This window comes from Panthera uncia (assembly GCF_023721935.1).
Source record: "Panthera uncia isolate 11264 chromosome A1 unlocalized genomic scaffold, Puncia_PCG_1.0 HiC_scaffold_17, whole genome shotgun sequence".
NCBI lineage: Eukaryota > Metazoa > Chordata > Mammalia > Carnivora > Felidae > Panthera > Panthera uncia.
The window spans coordinates 11,582,486-11,598,596 of record NW_026057577.1 but is presented as its reverse complement, the minus strand read 5'-3'; the positions used below and the strand labels follow the sequence as shown (position 1 = coordinate 11,598,596).

Here is a 16,111-nt window from a genome sequence, read left to right as displayed (position 1 = left end):
AGTTAGGCAAGTAGAGAGTGTAATGAATGATAAAGAGACAAGTGATGTGCTGTGACCAAAGTGAGAGAGTCTACAGAGTCCAGAATGGGACTTGACATTGAAATGGTGGTCTGGAGCCTTAAAAGTCATGCTAAGGGGGTTGGGCTCTAGCTACAGGCAATGTTGGGAGAGGAAGATGGATGAGTGGGGAAAAGGGATGAAAGGAGGGTGGGAGGGAGGGAAAGGTAGAGATCAAGAGGACAGACAAATAATAAAGGGATCACTCAACAGTATTAGGTTATTAGTTACACATACACAGTAAGTTTGGGAATTGGAATTTTGCATTCGTTTTGGATCTAACATGTCTATTTCTACACATCGTTGGCATTTACCTCGTAGATGTTCCTTGCCAAGCAAAGAGCTCTATCCTAGGTAAAGCCCCCAGCAAGCTGAACTCCAAATCTGGGCTTCTCTGCCTCTTTCATGAAAAACTTGGTTGCACATGGCACAGAGTTTTCACCCAGATCAGACTTTGAAACTGTGGGGGGGAGGGGGGGTACCTGGGAAAGAATGATAATATAATTCAGGAGCCACCATTTATTTTCACTATATTTAATACTTCTCCATCACCTACCAGAAAAGGAATCAATTTGTAGTCTCTGGCTTTCCTTTGAATAACTGAGGAAAGCAGTATAGTAAGAGGGTCAGGCACTGGGCTTCCCCACAGGTGATGTGGAAGTTTCCATGTAGCATGTGCTGGGGAGGAGGGCAAGGACTGGGAAGCCCGTGTGGAAGGCTCGAATTGTACTTGCATCAGTGTAGGCAGGGACGGAGATTTGATCTAATTAATTCTGTATCCTCCTGACAACTTGCTGAATTTATCTAAGGTCTTGATGAGATTATTGTGGAAAGGGTAGAAGAAGAAAAAAAAAGTTAAATGTCAGCCATGTAGAAAGGTGTTTCATCTCCCTGCCTGCCTGAATCTGCACGCCAATATTTGAATTCTCCTTTTCTAGAGATCCCAACTAAAACTTTTTTTTTTTAACCTAACATCCATTGTCTCAAAAAAATGAAGGGCTTAAATTATGATTCTGGAGACTTGAATTTTTTCTTCTAAAATCAGCAACTTAAACTTAAAAAACCAATTCACGTTCTAGAGGTGCTTCTTACCTTTAATCTGTAGCCACTTTTCAAGCCACATCACCCTTGACACGAAATCATTTTACCCCCACCCTTTCCCCTCAATCTCTTTCCATTCTCTCCTATCTTTTGCACAAAAACACGCACAATGGCAAAGTTTTCTGACAGCTTAATGGAACTTTCAAGGACTACAGGGACTAAGTTAGGCATGATCTTATTAACTGAACATCTGGAGTCGTTAAAAATTTGCTCTTTAACTGGTTCAACTGCATGGTGTTCATCTAAAATTTGTTTTGTCCTAACAATAAAATGGTAAAGAGTCCATCTGTATTTTGGATCACGTGTAATATTGGAAACATAATATTAGCTTTATCTCAAAACTTACTGATAGCTCATGTCCCAGAGTTTAAAAGTAAACAGACCCACCCCCCCCCCCCCCAAAAAAATGCTTGTTCCAAGTTTCACTTTGCAAACATCACTGCTCCATAGACAAAGTGGTCCAGTAAGGGCAAAAGAGTGGAAAGTGGGAAATTTCCTGAAGACAGCTTCTCTTTCTTGACATTGGACATGAGAACGGCCCCAAAAGCTGCAAGCATTGCTCAGAATGCATAACTCATGTCCTTACCATAAAGAGAAAGACGCTGGAAAAGCTGTATTTGCGCACCGGGCCCAGGGAGACACAGGCAGTGCGAGGGACAGGTCAAGAGGCCTGCAAAGCGTTTGGGCTGCGTTGCCGGCCTGCACGGAGCCACACAAGCTGCAGCACACGTAAGTCTCCCAGCACCTTGAATGACAGAAAGGCCCTCCAGTACACTAGTGAAAATTAGGTGGGCTATCCTCAAACATACCGAGTGCACAGCAGACGGGATCTTAATCGGTGTCAGAAAGCTAATTACGGGCAGTGCGGAGGTTTGTCATCTTTAATTAATGTTTCTTAAGCTCTTGTAAGCCTACGGCCTGGGAACCGTCTTTGTGAACAGATTCATTTTTAATGGGATAATAGGAATTCCCCACTCCACTTATTTGTTAAACTTCATAATTTTTAAAGGATGCATTCTTTTTAAATATGTTTCTGCAATTACATTTCTTCACCGAAGGCAGAAGCAGTCATGAACTGTATAGAAATAATGGAAGTTTGGTACAGTCACCATTGACAGTGCTTTATTAGGAGGGAAAATAGTGTCAAGAAATTTATAGGGCAGCAATCTGCATTATGCCTAACCTTTTGGACATATTAAAGCTTATCGTTTCCAGTCCTGCAGGCTCTTGTTATTCATAAATAATAGATAACACTGGACACAATCATCTGACATTTGTTAAGGCAATAAATATACCCTAAGTGCTGATGGGTCTTACACTGCATGATTTAAAAAGCACACAGCAGAAATTTAATGTAACTTAAAATGTCTTATATAATTCTATGGATTTGCAGATTCAGTTCAACTCAGCAGATCTGTAGGCACTAAGCTCTGCTGAGTACACTGTTGTGTTAGGCATTTTTAATATTATAAAGCAGGACCTTGGTTTGGGGAATGAGCTCCAGTCCCTCCTTCAATCCAGAAATATAAGAGAATTTTCCTGAGCTGCTTATTCTCGCCTGATCATGCAAAAGTAGGAGGAAAGACGCCCTGAACCACCACTATCTAAGGTTGCTTGGTGGCGATGCATTGTTTGAGCGGAGTCGGTGCAAGGTGACCTGACCCAAGACTGCAGGCCTCCAACGGAGGTGAGCTCCCCAGAGGACCTTCCTCCTCTGGCCCTGCAACTCAGTTCTGACTGGGCCTACCCAATCTAGGACATATCTGGGCTCTGTAGTACCAACCACTACCTGATGGCCCCTGTGACAGAGACGGGGAGCCTCAGAAATTCCCCTCTGTGTCTTCATGCTGGGGCAGATAAAGAGACCACAGGCATTTTTCCAACAGCTCTCGGCTCTAGCAAATTGGGCTGGTTCTCTTACAGCAGCGCTGCTGTGTTTTCGGCCATATGTCAAGCTTCTGTCAGGTACCAAGGGAAAGTGTGAGGGATTTGTTTGTCTAACAAAATCACATCAACTTCGTATTCTTTGTCAGAATACGGTAACCGCAGTAAAGAACGGTCGTACCCGAGACCCACGAAAGCCTCATACTTTGACCACGGAGCACCGCATTTATTTATTTATTTTAGAAATCATGTTGAAAGTCTGGCAATGCATTGCCTCAGTAGTCCATGAGGCTGGACTTTAAACGTTCGTTTTCTGGCATACCATTCGTGTCACGCAGGGCAGTGTTGCTCAAGTTGTAGTGAAAATAAGAATCATCTGGAGGCCTTGTTAAAACACAAATTTCTGAGCCCCAACGCCAGAGGTTCTGATTCAGAAAGTCTGGGTAGGACCCGGGGATTTGTATGTTTAACAAGTTCCAGGTGATGCTGGTATCGAGCAGCACTGATTTGGGACACTTTCCAAGTTGTTATGTGTTATCCTACTTAAGGTCCTTCTCTAATATTTTGTTTTATTTTTTTATTTTTAATTTTTTAACGTATATGTTATGTTTGAAAGAGAGAGACAAAATATAAGTGAGGGAGGGGCAGACAGGGAGACAGAATTGGAAGCAGGCTCCAGGCTCTGAGCTGTCAGCACAGAGCCCGATGTGGGGCTCGAACCCATGAACTAAGAGATCATGACCTGAGCCGAAGTCAGACGCCTAACCGACTGAGCCACCCAGGCGTCCCGTTTTTTTTTTTTAAATCTTGACTTTTCTACTCTTGGCTGACACAATCAAACCCTATCAAAGTGTCACATTAAAGCAGTCTACCTTGGACCCTGTACAAGGCAGGTAACCTGTCCAAAATTCTAGAAACACTTCCATTACAGTACATTGACCATTAACAAATGCCCTGCACAATGCCAAGTGCTTTACATGCGTTCATTCGTTTAATCTATTAAATCCTTCCAATGACACCCATCTGCTAGCCAACACCACTAATGCTCAGAGGGACTAAGTGACTTGTCCAAGATCACAAAGCTCGTTAGTTCTAAAGCCAAGACTTAAGCCCAGGTCGTTATGTTCATGTTCTTGACCAGTTCATGTTCTTGACCAGTAACACCCAGCCTCATTCATAATCCAGATCCCAAGAATGACATCTCCAGCAAGTTTAAGTTGGCAGCTTTAGTATTCAAACAGCCTTGTTTCCTCCTATTTGTGTCGTCTTTGCTTTGTGGAGAAAAAAAATCAAAGCGCTGAAAATAATCCAAAGAATCACCTGAATTTAACAGTATTAGTGAAATTTTAGTGGGAGATCCACTTCCCCATTTTGTGGTTTTGATGCCTTGTGAGAGCAAAGGAAAAAGATGGGATTAGAAAGTCGGAAAATAGAAATGTTTTGTCTGGTTTCAGAAGAAACTCCTTAGACACTCGGTTTCCAGTCTAATTAGAAAGAAAACCTTTAAAAAAAAAAAAAGGAAAATAAACCATGCAAATTTTGCTAAAACTTTGCCCATCTGAAATGATCATCACCTTTACAAAGACAGTGATAGTTCTAACACGTGAAAACACTGACCCACATTTCAGGATATGGCTTTTAAAAGTTATCTCATCATGACTCCCAATCTAGACTTCAATCCATGCTACGGAGGTAGCATTCCCATTGGTGGTGCCGTGTCTAAAAGGGTACAGCAGAGAAGGATCAGAGATGCCAGGATTCCCACTGACACAAGGCAAAATGAAGCTATTTCTCCTCTAAAAAATGTGAAATAGAACGAACTTCATGCTCGTTCTCCCTTTTCTACCTGTGATGGCATCCCAACAACAATTTTAAAAATGCATCAATTTCAAAGGTGAGAGAACTGGAAGTAGATTCACCCACAGACAACCACAGTAAGCACTATTTCAATATGTGAGTTTTAAAACAGCTTCTGAACTGAGGATATTAAGCAGCCAGGAAGCTGCCTCCACTTTGGCATGATCAGTCATTAACTTCATACATCTTGAAGACCATGGCGCCTCCTAGTACCTAATCTTCAGCCTGCCAGGAAAAAAAAAAAAAAAAAAAAAAAGGAAAATAAAAAGGAAAAGGAAAGTTTGAGTTATAAACTCTGAGCCCATTTCCAAGGCTGCTGGCGGTTCAGTTTATTCTTAAGCCATCTGGATCACGTTATGCCCCAAGACAAGAAGAAGGCTCCTTCCTGCCGAGATAACCACAGAGAGTTCCCACTGCGTTTTCAGTATGGTCATCTCCATCAGGTGGGGCATGGCTTTGAGGATAAATTGTCTCCAGCGAGGGTTTTCCCCTATTTGTTTTCTTCTCTCCTTAACAGGGATTACAGCCTGTCCACTGTGGTTAGCATCCATGATGCCTGGCCTATGATTGGTTCATTCATTCATAGTGCCTTGTAGGACTGTCAGCCTGGCATTCTGTTGCAATAAGATTTTCAAACAAGAAAAATTGGGTTGTTAGATTCCATTCACCCAAGTTGTTATGAGGATTTCAAGGAAATTGCAGGCTTGTCTTACTATAAAGGAAAATCAAGGGTTTATTTTTAGGGGATCCTACTCCGGGGGCTTTTCTTGGTGTTTTGCCATCTTTGTTAGCTCTCAGACCCAACACGAAACTCTCTCTGGCTCCGCGGCGAAGGAAATGTCCATTCTCCTTTTTGCCTTTGCATATGTCTCTAAAGGACACAGAGAGGCTTTGTTGTCTTTGTGGTCATCGGGTCTGCTTTACACAGATGCCTATTAATCACTTCACTATGGAGACAGACACATCCATCATATCACAGCAGCTCCGAAACAGGCAGTCCAGTGAACAGGGGTGAGAGGGGAAAGTGCACACTTAACCATTTCAAGGTCCTAGCTGCCAGGGGCTCCTATACTTAGCAAGGTAATTGGTGGGGATGGGGAGGGCTCCTCCTTGGTATTTAGCTTAACAGGTGCAGTGATTTTGTGTACTTTTCGTTTGTGTGTCTTGTTGCATGCTTTGATAGAACAGACATCTCCCAGCTTCTGTAGGATACAGCAGATAAGTATAGTGGAGAACAAGTTTTAATTTTAAAAAGTTATAGTAAACTCAGGCGGACTACCTGTACTTCTGAGGCAAAGCTGTTGACTCTGAAGCCAGTAGTTTTTTCGAATAATGGAGTCAACGTCAAGCAGAGTAAGCTGAAAGTCAGCCTTCTCAGGCAAGACAACCCTTAGAATTGCAGGTAAGTTAACCAAGACTTTCCTTCCAAAACTGGCTTGTCCACCATGTCTTTTTCAGTCATTCAAGGCTTTTCACAGCCTGCTTCCAAATGGTGATCAGCTCTCACTCTTCTGTTGCCTCTACAAGTACTCATGCATTCATTCACTATTTAACAGATATTTACCGAGCACCTTTATGCCTGGGAATTTAGGGGTATATCTCCCTCCTAGAGAAGAACAAACGTACAGTAATGTAAAAGTGATGAGTTAAGAGAGAGAAGTTAAGGTCTCTGGGGAACTTAGGAAAGAGCTAACCCAGTTGGAAGAAGTTGGAGAAGGCTTCCTCTTTTAAGCCGAGGCCTAAAGGAGAGGGTCAGAGGAGTGGGAGGTGAGCAGGGATATTCAGGACAGAGGGAAGAGACTATGTGAAAGTCCAGAAGCAAGTGAGAGGATAGCCAAGTGGCTGGTGTCTATAGCATGAGTGACTAGATGGGAGTTCAACTATCGACCATTATGAACACAGCTTTCACTTCCTTCCCTCTGTGCATTGGTTCTTACTGCTGCTTCAGCTGCCATCCTCCACATCCTTAAGGCCTGCCTTAAACGCCACTTCCTAGGCTGAAGCAGAAGCAGTGTATCTCTTGATGCTTCCAAACACTTTGGATGCTCACATGTGAGCACCTGCCCTCTCCCTTAACTGGATCGCAGGGTTTGTGCCTCCTTCACCTTTGTCTCTCCACAACCTGGCACAGTGCTTTGGTCTGTGCTCAGTAGATGCCTGCTGAAGGCACCAAGAACATTACAGTCCAAGAGGGCATCTTTTCTGAGGTCTGCTGTCCCAGAGCCTGGCACTGGGCTTCCAGGGCAGACTAGGCAATTGTAGAGAACCCAAGAGAAGGGCTACCGGAAACCTTATTATATATAACAATCTGGTGTTTGAAATTTCAATATGCCTTCATGTGGTCATCGTGGGAAAAGTTAGAATTGTGTTGGACTTCCTTGAAGTTTGTAACTGTTCTTATTTTAATTACATTTTGCAGGGCCTGGAGGGTGGGGTTGTTCATAATCTTTTCATGGCTTCAGCCTCCAAAGAGCTTAAAATTGTCCCTCTGAGACCTCCCTCTGCAACCCTCCAGCATCTAAAAACTCTCTCACCTCAGGGGGAAAAAAGTGAAGATTCTATTCTTTCTCAGTTCTGCCAATTTAAGACATGATTTCAGAGAAATCTCTAAGCCATTGTGTGCCTTGCTTCCTGCAATAGGAAGGTGGAAAGAATAACCATTTAGCACCTCATGACTGGTGAGAAATAGTTGGTGGTTAATGAATCAATGCAAAGGCTGTTTCAGATACTGTTTTCATTATATGCCCCATTTTCGACTGGTGAGAGTAAAAGGCCCAGGAGTTGGTAGAGGAAGGCATTTCAATGCCCCAGGATAGAGAAGCCAACTCTTATTGGTCCTCCTAGTTGGGGGGGGGGGGGGGGGCGGGGAGTGAGATACCTGGAGATGGAGTATGCCACCCTACAAAGGCCCCTCCACTTCCCCAGGATTTCCATGCAACATCAGAAGCAATGATGTTCAGCCAGCTCCCTTTAAAGAGTTGTATTTTTTTTGAATTATTCAATTATTTAATTCCACCAGAGCACCCAGTTGTTACAAATAACTCATTTACCCTCAACATCTCTTTTGGAATTATCCCAGAATGAATTTCTTTTGATTTTTCAAATAGTTCCTCATTATCATTTTGAACATACACGGAGCACCTTTATAAATTTGTTTTGTCTAATGGATGTTAGTATTATTATATTCTGTTCTATGGATGGAGATCTAATTTGGTTCTGTGACTTCAGGTTATGGTCACTCCAAAAATGACCCACCAACTTTAGAGGCCCACTTAAAAGGGTCTCTACAATGTACTGCAAACCCATTTATTCAATAATCATTTATCAAGTGCCCAACTAAGATCCCTGGTGATAGTAAAGGTTATAAATGCATATAAACTAGAGTCCCTGCCCTCAAGGAGCTGAATCCAAGATTATTAGTCCACCAGAAGTCTATAATCACCGTGTTTTGTTCAACATTTCCCGCTTTTGTTGTTTTACTTACTTCACAATGCAGAACCTACAGGCAGTCCTGAAACAGAGGTATGTGCTCTCTTACGTTGCCTCAACACATCATCCCTTTGGCAGCATTTGGACAGCACAAGGTCTGGAGCTGGGAAGGGCAGGTCCGCCCTCCTCCCCAGGGAGACCCATACATAACAAATGGAATGAAATGGAGCAGCTGTGACTATTACTCTTATGCCCTCAGTAAGCTACTAACCCACTTCTCTTCTGTGGCTTCTTTTGACCTTCAGATTTGTCCAGCAAACTACAGCATTTAAGTTCTTTCTTATTCGTCACTTCATTAGATTCTTGCAAGAACCCCGGAAGGCTTTAAGAGTTGCAAATGAAACAACTGAGGCCCAGAGACATAAGTCACCTGCCAGAAAGGTCGCACAACAGCAAGTGGGAGCTTAAGACCCCAGGCCTTCGGAGACCGCTAGTGCTGGTTGCACCCCCACCCCTCTGACAAACCCAGTGTGTTTAGTTCTTGACAGTGACCAATGTCACAAAGTTGATGCAATCATTTCCATGAATGCCCCTTTGCCCTTTTCACGATATAAGCAGAAAGCTTTAAGTTTGGAAGGCATTTTCCAAGAATAACTTAGAACTTGTCTTCTTGACTGCTCTTTCAACTTAATCTCTGATCTATTTCCAACTTTGGACATGGGATTTCTGAATTTACACAAGCAGATGAGGGAAGCCACCTGCTTCATGGTAGTGATCTCAAAACTGAAGGGATGCAAGTTTTTTAAGGGCACTATTTACATAACAAAATGAGATGGGGGGGGGATGGGGGAGGGGTGAGACACCATTTTTCTCAAAGGTCAGACCCTACTTGATTTGTTAACAACCAAAAACTTGAACTCAAATGTTATTCCCTTAAAAATGTTCTTCCCAGTAAAAGTGCAAGTGCTTTCCATGAGATTAAGACAGTCAAGGACCTTCAGACATCAAAGAGGAATATTTGGGAACTAAAAGTAAAGCAGCCCTGGATAACCTTGAAACTTTTACATTTTTCCCAATTAAATAATGAATAAAATACATGGGACTGCTTTAGCCTTATTCTTCTTTCCCAGTTCCTCTCAAGCTGAGAGGCAATTTAAATTGTAAAATACCAAAGTCAACTGTAGATAACTACCTATTATAAGTATGCATTTATTGGGAAGACACAGCCCCATAAATAGTGTTGCCAAGAAGAGATCCATGAAATACCCACTAAGAAAAATTTACCTAGTTCCCCCCACCCCCACCCCATGGGCGAGGTCTACCCTGTGGTTAAAATTCACTGAGATCACCAAGTTAATGAGGGAAATCAAACCCATTTTATTCACAGGTGTACATTTTTGTGCCATTGTATGTAGGTGGTTAAAAATGATGTTCAATAGAACACCAAACATAATCAAAACCGAAAGAAAATCAGTTGCTATTTCAGCATTACAACAAGGAAATGCAAATTTAAGGAAGAAATTTTCATTAGCACAGTTCCTCTGTGACTAGGTATTAAAACAGATTTAAATGCAAGGCACCTCACCGTTTGGGAAACTCCACGATATAAAAGGTGTGAGTTATAGCTGAATCCCCTGCTGTTTTTTGCTTCTCTGTTTCTACCCCCTTAAAAGTTCACGAAGATAAATCTGGAAATATTTGAGAAGTGTCACATTTGGAAATTATTCAGAATCTTGCCATCTTACAGACTTTTTCCCTGGGTGAAGTGCCTGCCCTGCCCTTCATTACCAAGGGCATTTGTTTAATCACAGAATCTTTGCTTCTCAAGAGGTATCTGCTGCTTCTATTTATTCGCCCCTGAAGTCACAATCCTTTGTCACAGGACAATCATTTCCACAGCAACCAACTGTGATGTCACAACTGGGGGGAGGAGGAATGTTTAGAAAGAAAAGAGAAAGAGAATGTTCTTTTCCACAGGCAAAGGCTTCTGAGTTTTAAAACCACGGCTTCACCAATCAAAATATTTTAGCAGAAAGATCCCATGACAAAGCTGCACTTCTTCAAGGTCTCAGCTGTGATGGTTACAAAGTATCTCAGCAGAAGTTGAAGGGTTGCATGTTGTGGGTTTAGGAAGGGGTAAGAGTTTCATTTTGCTTCATTCTAATTCTGTGCCAGCAATATCTGCCAGTAAAATACATTAAACATATTCCAGAAAGAGTTGATTTAGTAGATGAAAAATGTTTCTCCTGAGACCAAAGAAGGTACATTTTCTGTCTTACTATCATTTCCATAATAGGAACAATGTTTATATTTCCTCAGCCCATGCAGTATCTCTAACGTATTCATGTTCTTTCACTCTCCAGAGGCAGGAATTGAGGTATTTGAGATTTTGTTTTTAGCTACCGCATCAAGCACTTAAGATCTGACAATTGTGATGTGTATTCTCACTTGGTATTAAAAACTAAGAGCTTCAGTGTTTCCATTTGATTAGAGTCTCTCAGCTTGGTGGCTGATTAAGCAGGAACAGGGAGAAAGCAACTTTCTTCAAAAATACAGCATCTCGGTTAATGTAGTGTAAGATTATTGACGGGTGTAGTCACATAATTTTTATTAAATTGAAGAGATTAGCTCTGCAGAAGAATCTCACCGTGGCAGCAAACCCTAACTGTAATAATGAGACCTGACGCTTCTCAAACCCACTACAGGGCCCCAAATGGTCTTTTTCTTCCCCTTAAATATTCTTTCAGTTTAAGGAAGGAAGAGCTTCATTCACATATTCAGCATATTTACCTGAAATTGAGTGCACATGGGTTTTTGTGGGTTGTTTTTTTTTTGAGAAGGATGATACAAAATCAGCATAAACATTTGTAATGTGAGCTTTAACTGTTTTCTTTCACTGTAAATGACACACGTGCTCTTTCCTCCAGTTGCCTGAAATGCAAACACAGCTTTTCTCCAGATAGAGGCCATGGGCCCCACAAAGAAGTCATAAGAAAAGACCCTGGAAGCCTAGAGCGTTGTGCCATTTGTTCATTTAATGGGCATAAAATTGTTGCCTCTTCCTCTCCCATACTCAAAATATCTCCATTATCCCAATGTTATGAGGGTAAGATGGAAAAAAGATGAAGGGGGAAAGGAGGAGGAACAAATTCTGGAAATGAAAAATCATCATATTCCAGGGGCTGAAACAAAGTAGAAAGAGCATATACTTGACAGAGGTTAAAGCACTTTTTCAGAACACAAAGAAGCAACAAAGGAAGTCTATTTGCATACTCTACGGGGGGGGGGGGGTTAATTAGTTAACATTTGGCAAGCTGCGCCCCAAGACAAGTTGTGCAGAGGTGCTATTGTCACTTATTACTGTTATTAATTAACGGGGTGAACTTCAAACCAAAATAAGCCTCGCGGTGTGCTTTCATGTCTTAAAACTGTATGCGATGTCTATTGCAGGAGTGATTCGGGAAAGTTACCTCAAAGGCCATGACCAGCTCGTGCCCGTCACCCTCTTGGCCATTGCGGTCATCCTGGCTTTTGTCATGGGGGCCGTCTTCTCTGGCATCATCGTCTATTGCGTCTGTGACCACAGGCGCAAAGACGTGTCCGCCGTGCAGCGCAAAGAGAAGGAGCTCACCCACTCGCGCCGGGGCTCCATGAGCAGCGTCACCAAGCTCAGCGGCCTCTTTGGGGACAGCCAGTCCAAAGACCCGAAGCCGGAGGCCATCCTCACACCACTCATGCACAACGGCAAGCTCGCCACTCCCGGCAACACGGCCAAGATGCTCATCAAGGCTGATCAGCACCACTTAGACCTGGCGGCCTTGCCCACCCCGGAGTCCACCCCAACACTGCAGCAGAAGCGGAAGCCCAGCCGCGGCAGCCGCGAGTGGGAGAGGAACCAGAACCTCATCAATGCGTGCACCAAGGACATGCCCCCCATGGGCTCCCCCGTGATCCCCACGGACCTGCCCCTCCGGGCCTCCCCCAGCCACATCCCCAGCGTGGTGGTCCTGCCCATCACGCAGCAGGGCTATCCGCATGAGTACGTGGACCAGCCCAAAATGAGCGAGGTGGCCCAGATGGCGCTGGAGGACCAGGCGGCCACCCTGGAGTATAAGACCATCAAGGAGCATCTCAGCAGCAAGAGTCCCAACCACGGGGTGAACCTCGTGGAGAACCTGGACAGCCTGCCCCCCAAAGTCCCCCAGCGGGAGGCCTCCCTGGGCCCTCCGGGAGCCTCCCTGTCTCAGAACGGCCTGAGCAAGCGGCTGGAAATGCACCACTCCTCCTCCTACGGCCTTGACTATAAGAGGAGCTACCCCACGAACTCGCTAACGAGAAGCCACCAGGCCACCACTCTCAAAAGAAACAATACTAACTGCTCCAATTCCTCCCACCTGTCCAGAAACCAGAGCTTTGGCCGGGGAGACAACCCGCCCCCCGCCCCGCAGCGGGTGGACTCGATCCAGGTGCACGGCGCGCCTCCCTCCGGCCAGGCCGTGACTGTTTCGCGGCAGCCCAGCCTCAACGCCTACAACTCGCTGACGAGGTCGGGGCTGAAGCGCACACCCTCGCTAAAGCCGGACGTACCCCCCAAACCCTCCTTTGCCCCCCTTTCCACATCCATGAAGCCCAATGACGCGTGTACATAATCCCAGGGGGAGGGGTCAGGTGTCGAACCAGCGGGAAAGGCCAGGCGCGCGCTCAGCTCGGCGAGGCCCTCCACTGCCTGAGTACCCACCAGACCAAGATGGCCGCGGCGGAGCAGAGGACGCTGGGTCCCCCTCGGGGATGCCGGGGGACTCTGGGAAATTGGGCCACGTGGTTTGGTGAAGGTTTGCGACGCGGGACTCACCTCCATTCTCGGACTTCACTCTCCCCGAACACCGTGCAACAGGTCGGACTCACGAAAGACTTAAATTATCATCACAAACATGAGCCAAAAGCACATAGCCACCCACCCCCACCCCCACACGCATGCGCGCGCGCACACGCGCACGCGCATAGGCTCTCCCACACACGCGCGCGCGCGCGCACCCACACACACGCGCGCACACACACGCACACACAGGTGAACGACTGCAACGTCTTTGTCCATGACCGCACCGGGCGCTGCCGAGCAGGGCTGGCGTTCCACCTGCAAAACACAAATACATTTTTAAAAATCATGAAAATTCAAAAGACAAAAAAATAAAGGATTCATTGATAATTCTAACTCAGACTTTAACAATGGCAGAAGTTTACTATGCTCAGATACTGTGAAATGCCCACCAGTGTTACAGCTTTCTGTTATTAGCAGATTAATGCCATGTTGGGCAACTATGTCATAGATTTCTGCTCCTCTCTTTTAATGAAATAACGTGACCGTTAACGCAAGTAACTCTTTATTTATTGTTCACCCTTTTTTTTTTTTTCCTTAAGGAAAGGACTCTTCCATATACCATCCTATGAACAGCTCTTCAGAAAGCCCCTTGAAAGTTAAACTATTTAACGTGAAATCCATTAACTGGAATAATTGAGTTTATTTTTACAATAAATTCACTGAGTAAATAAGTTGGAGCTGGAATTCTGAGCTTTGTGTTTGGACTGTCTGATCTCTAGCTAAAGGAAAAAAGTTGACAGGGGAATATTTATTCAAATCAACCAGTTAATTTGCTGGCCAGGTCTCTGGCCTGTAACATGCAAAAAATTAATTAGCTTAAAAGTCCTTCCAGATCCTAACTTCGAAAGCAACCGGGAGAGGAACTTTTAGAATGACACATCCGCGTCCCATTTCTGCCAACATGGCTTTGTCAGTGGTTCCTACTTTCTGTGAAGGCACCAGCTTGTGATACCCATCTCATTTCACCTTGCATGTGAGACCGCAAACAAAATCCACTAAAGGTGTGAACTAATTAATACGCTGGCTGCTACCTTGCATAAATTAATGGTTTGCTCACACGGGTTTTTCGTGGGGTTACATCTGTGAATAGCCTCTTTTCCACATGTAAATTTGTGCCTTACACCCTGAGTTGTGTACACTTGTAAACTGTCGTTATGATCCACTTCCCCCCCCTTTTGAAATAAATGCAGATATTTATTTGACCCTCCCTCCCCCCACCCCCACTCCAGCCCTCTGGAAGATTAGCATCTAGCAGATGGAAGAAGAATGTAGTGGTGATGGTAATAATCCTGCAGCCTGGGAGAGCTGGGCGGCACCACGCCCTCCGATTCACACTTCCTTCTAGTGCCAACTCCACCCACCCCTTGGCTGTGCTACCAAGCATGGCCCCCAGTGTTGTGGGTGGCAATACCCTTTCTCCCTCCAGCGTTCCCTCCTTCCCTTATATTCTCAGATCATTTCAACATGGTGATATCCTCATTGGCCAGCAGAGAAGGGTCTAACGTCCCAGCTCCTCATTTCTGCTGTGTCCTCTGGCTGGAGAACACGCTGTGTGCGGTTGCCAGGCACCTGGGAGGTGTCTCCAAGCCATGGGCTCAGCACACACGTGAGCTGCACACAAAGAAATGACGTGGAAATAGATGCAGGCGGGCTGGTCCCTGCTATGATGGATGAGTAACTCCAAGTACAAAGCCAATCACAACGGATGCTGCAAAAACATTGACTGGGGTGGAAGATTTTTAATTTTTTAAAAACTTTCTTCATCCTTGTGTTGTTATTGTTTGTACGGGGGCGGGGTGGGAGGGTGTGTGCTCCCCCCTGGTTTTCATTAGCTGGAGCACACAGAGGGGACTTTTGTTTACTCTATCATGAACAAAAAAATTGTCAACATACTGTAAACGGTGAGCATTGTTTTGGGTTGTTGTGTTCTTAAACAGTTAAACAGTATATTTGGTGGCCTCTTTATTTCTCTTTATTTCCAGTTTGATCTTCTGGGTTTAGTCTTGTCTTTAAAAGAAAAAAAATTTCAAAAAAAGACTATTTTGGACAATTTTGAGGTGGCTGGTGAAAACGTGGTACCTCCATAATCAGAGACCTAGGTGTGTAATGAGGACACGTGCATATGGCCTTCCTTTCCTGTAAACATCCCTTGCAGCTTTGCTGCCGTGCGGGCTAGGTTTTTGCTGTTTTGTGTTGTCCTGTTTTTATTTTGTTTTGTGAGCGGAATCAATGTTCACCTCCTGAGAATTCCGTGCCCTGAAACCATGAAGTCTTTTCTAGAAACTGGGATAATTGTTTTTTACCTTGACTTTTCTTTGGAAATGCAGAACTTACTTAGGAAAGTGATGGGTATACACCCCCCTGCTACCTTCTCCCCCACACTTGACTCCCAAGAGCATTGGCCACGCAGCACCCACTGTCTTGTCCCCCATGCGTGGGCATCATTGCCTCAGCCGTGTTACGGAGACCTGTGTCAAAACTTCCATCCCACATCCCCACAACTCCTCACTTGCTGTGTTCTCCCTGAAATGCCCACTTGTATTGAGCTGGTCTTTTGCATTTAAGCATTTCCTTCCCCTTTTTTTTTCCCCACTGCGCGTGGGGGGAGGGTCCATAAACCTGAGTGTGCCTTTGCTTTCCACCCTTGCTAGACACTGGTAGATGCAACAAACTCAGATTTATATTTGTTGTAAAGTTGTAAAAATATTGTGACGTCACCAATTTTCCTTCCATCTCCACATCCCCTAACATCTGATTCATGACTTAATGTATGTTGTAAAATGGGAAGAAAAAAAAAAGAAAAGAAAAAAAAGGAAAAAAAAAGACAAAACAAAAAAAAAAAAAAAAAACAAGGAAAAGGCTCTTTATGACTTAAAAGTAATAAAACAAGACTGTTCTACATTA

At 44.3% G+C, this 16,111-nt stretch overlaps 1 protein-coding gene and 1 long non-coding RNA gene across 3 annotated transcripts in view; one reads left to right on the top strand and one right to left on the bottom strand.

The window, feature by feature from the left end:
- LOC125935413 (uncharacterized) overlaps positions 1 to 11,804 on the bottom strand; it is a 27,835-nt gene extending 16,031 nt beyond the window's left edge. The window contains exon 1 of the long non-coding RNA XR_007461651.1: positions 9,914 to 11,804. This is a non-coding gene — a long non-coding RNA (uncharacterized LOC125935413). The remainder of the gene's footprint in view (positions 1 to 9,913) is intronic.
- SEMA6A (semaphorin 6A) overlaps positions 1 to 16,111 on the top strand; it is a 133,651-nt gene extending 117,540 nt beyond the window's left edge. The window contains exons 19-20 of one of the 2 annotated variants that reach the window (XR_007461650.1): positions 11,779 to 13,222; positions 13,747 to 16,111. Coding sequence is in view for 1 of the 2 variants with exons in the window: in XM_049649061.1 (XP_049505018.1) it covers positions 11,779 to 12,977 (1,199 nt within the window). In the remaining variant the exon portion in view is untranslated. Of the gene's footprint in view, positions 1 to 11,778 lie in introns of both variants that reach the window. The other variant, XM_049649061.1, reaches the window with a different exon arrangement.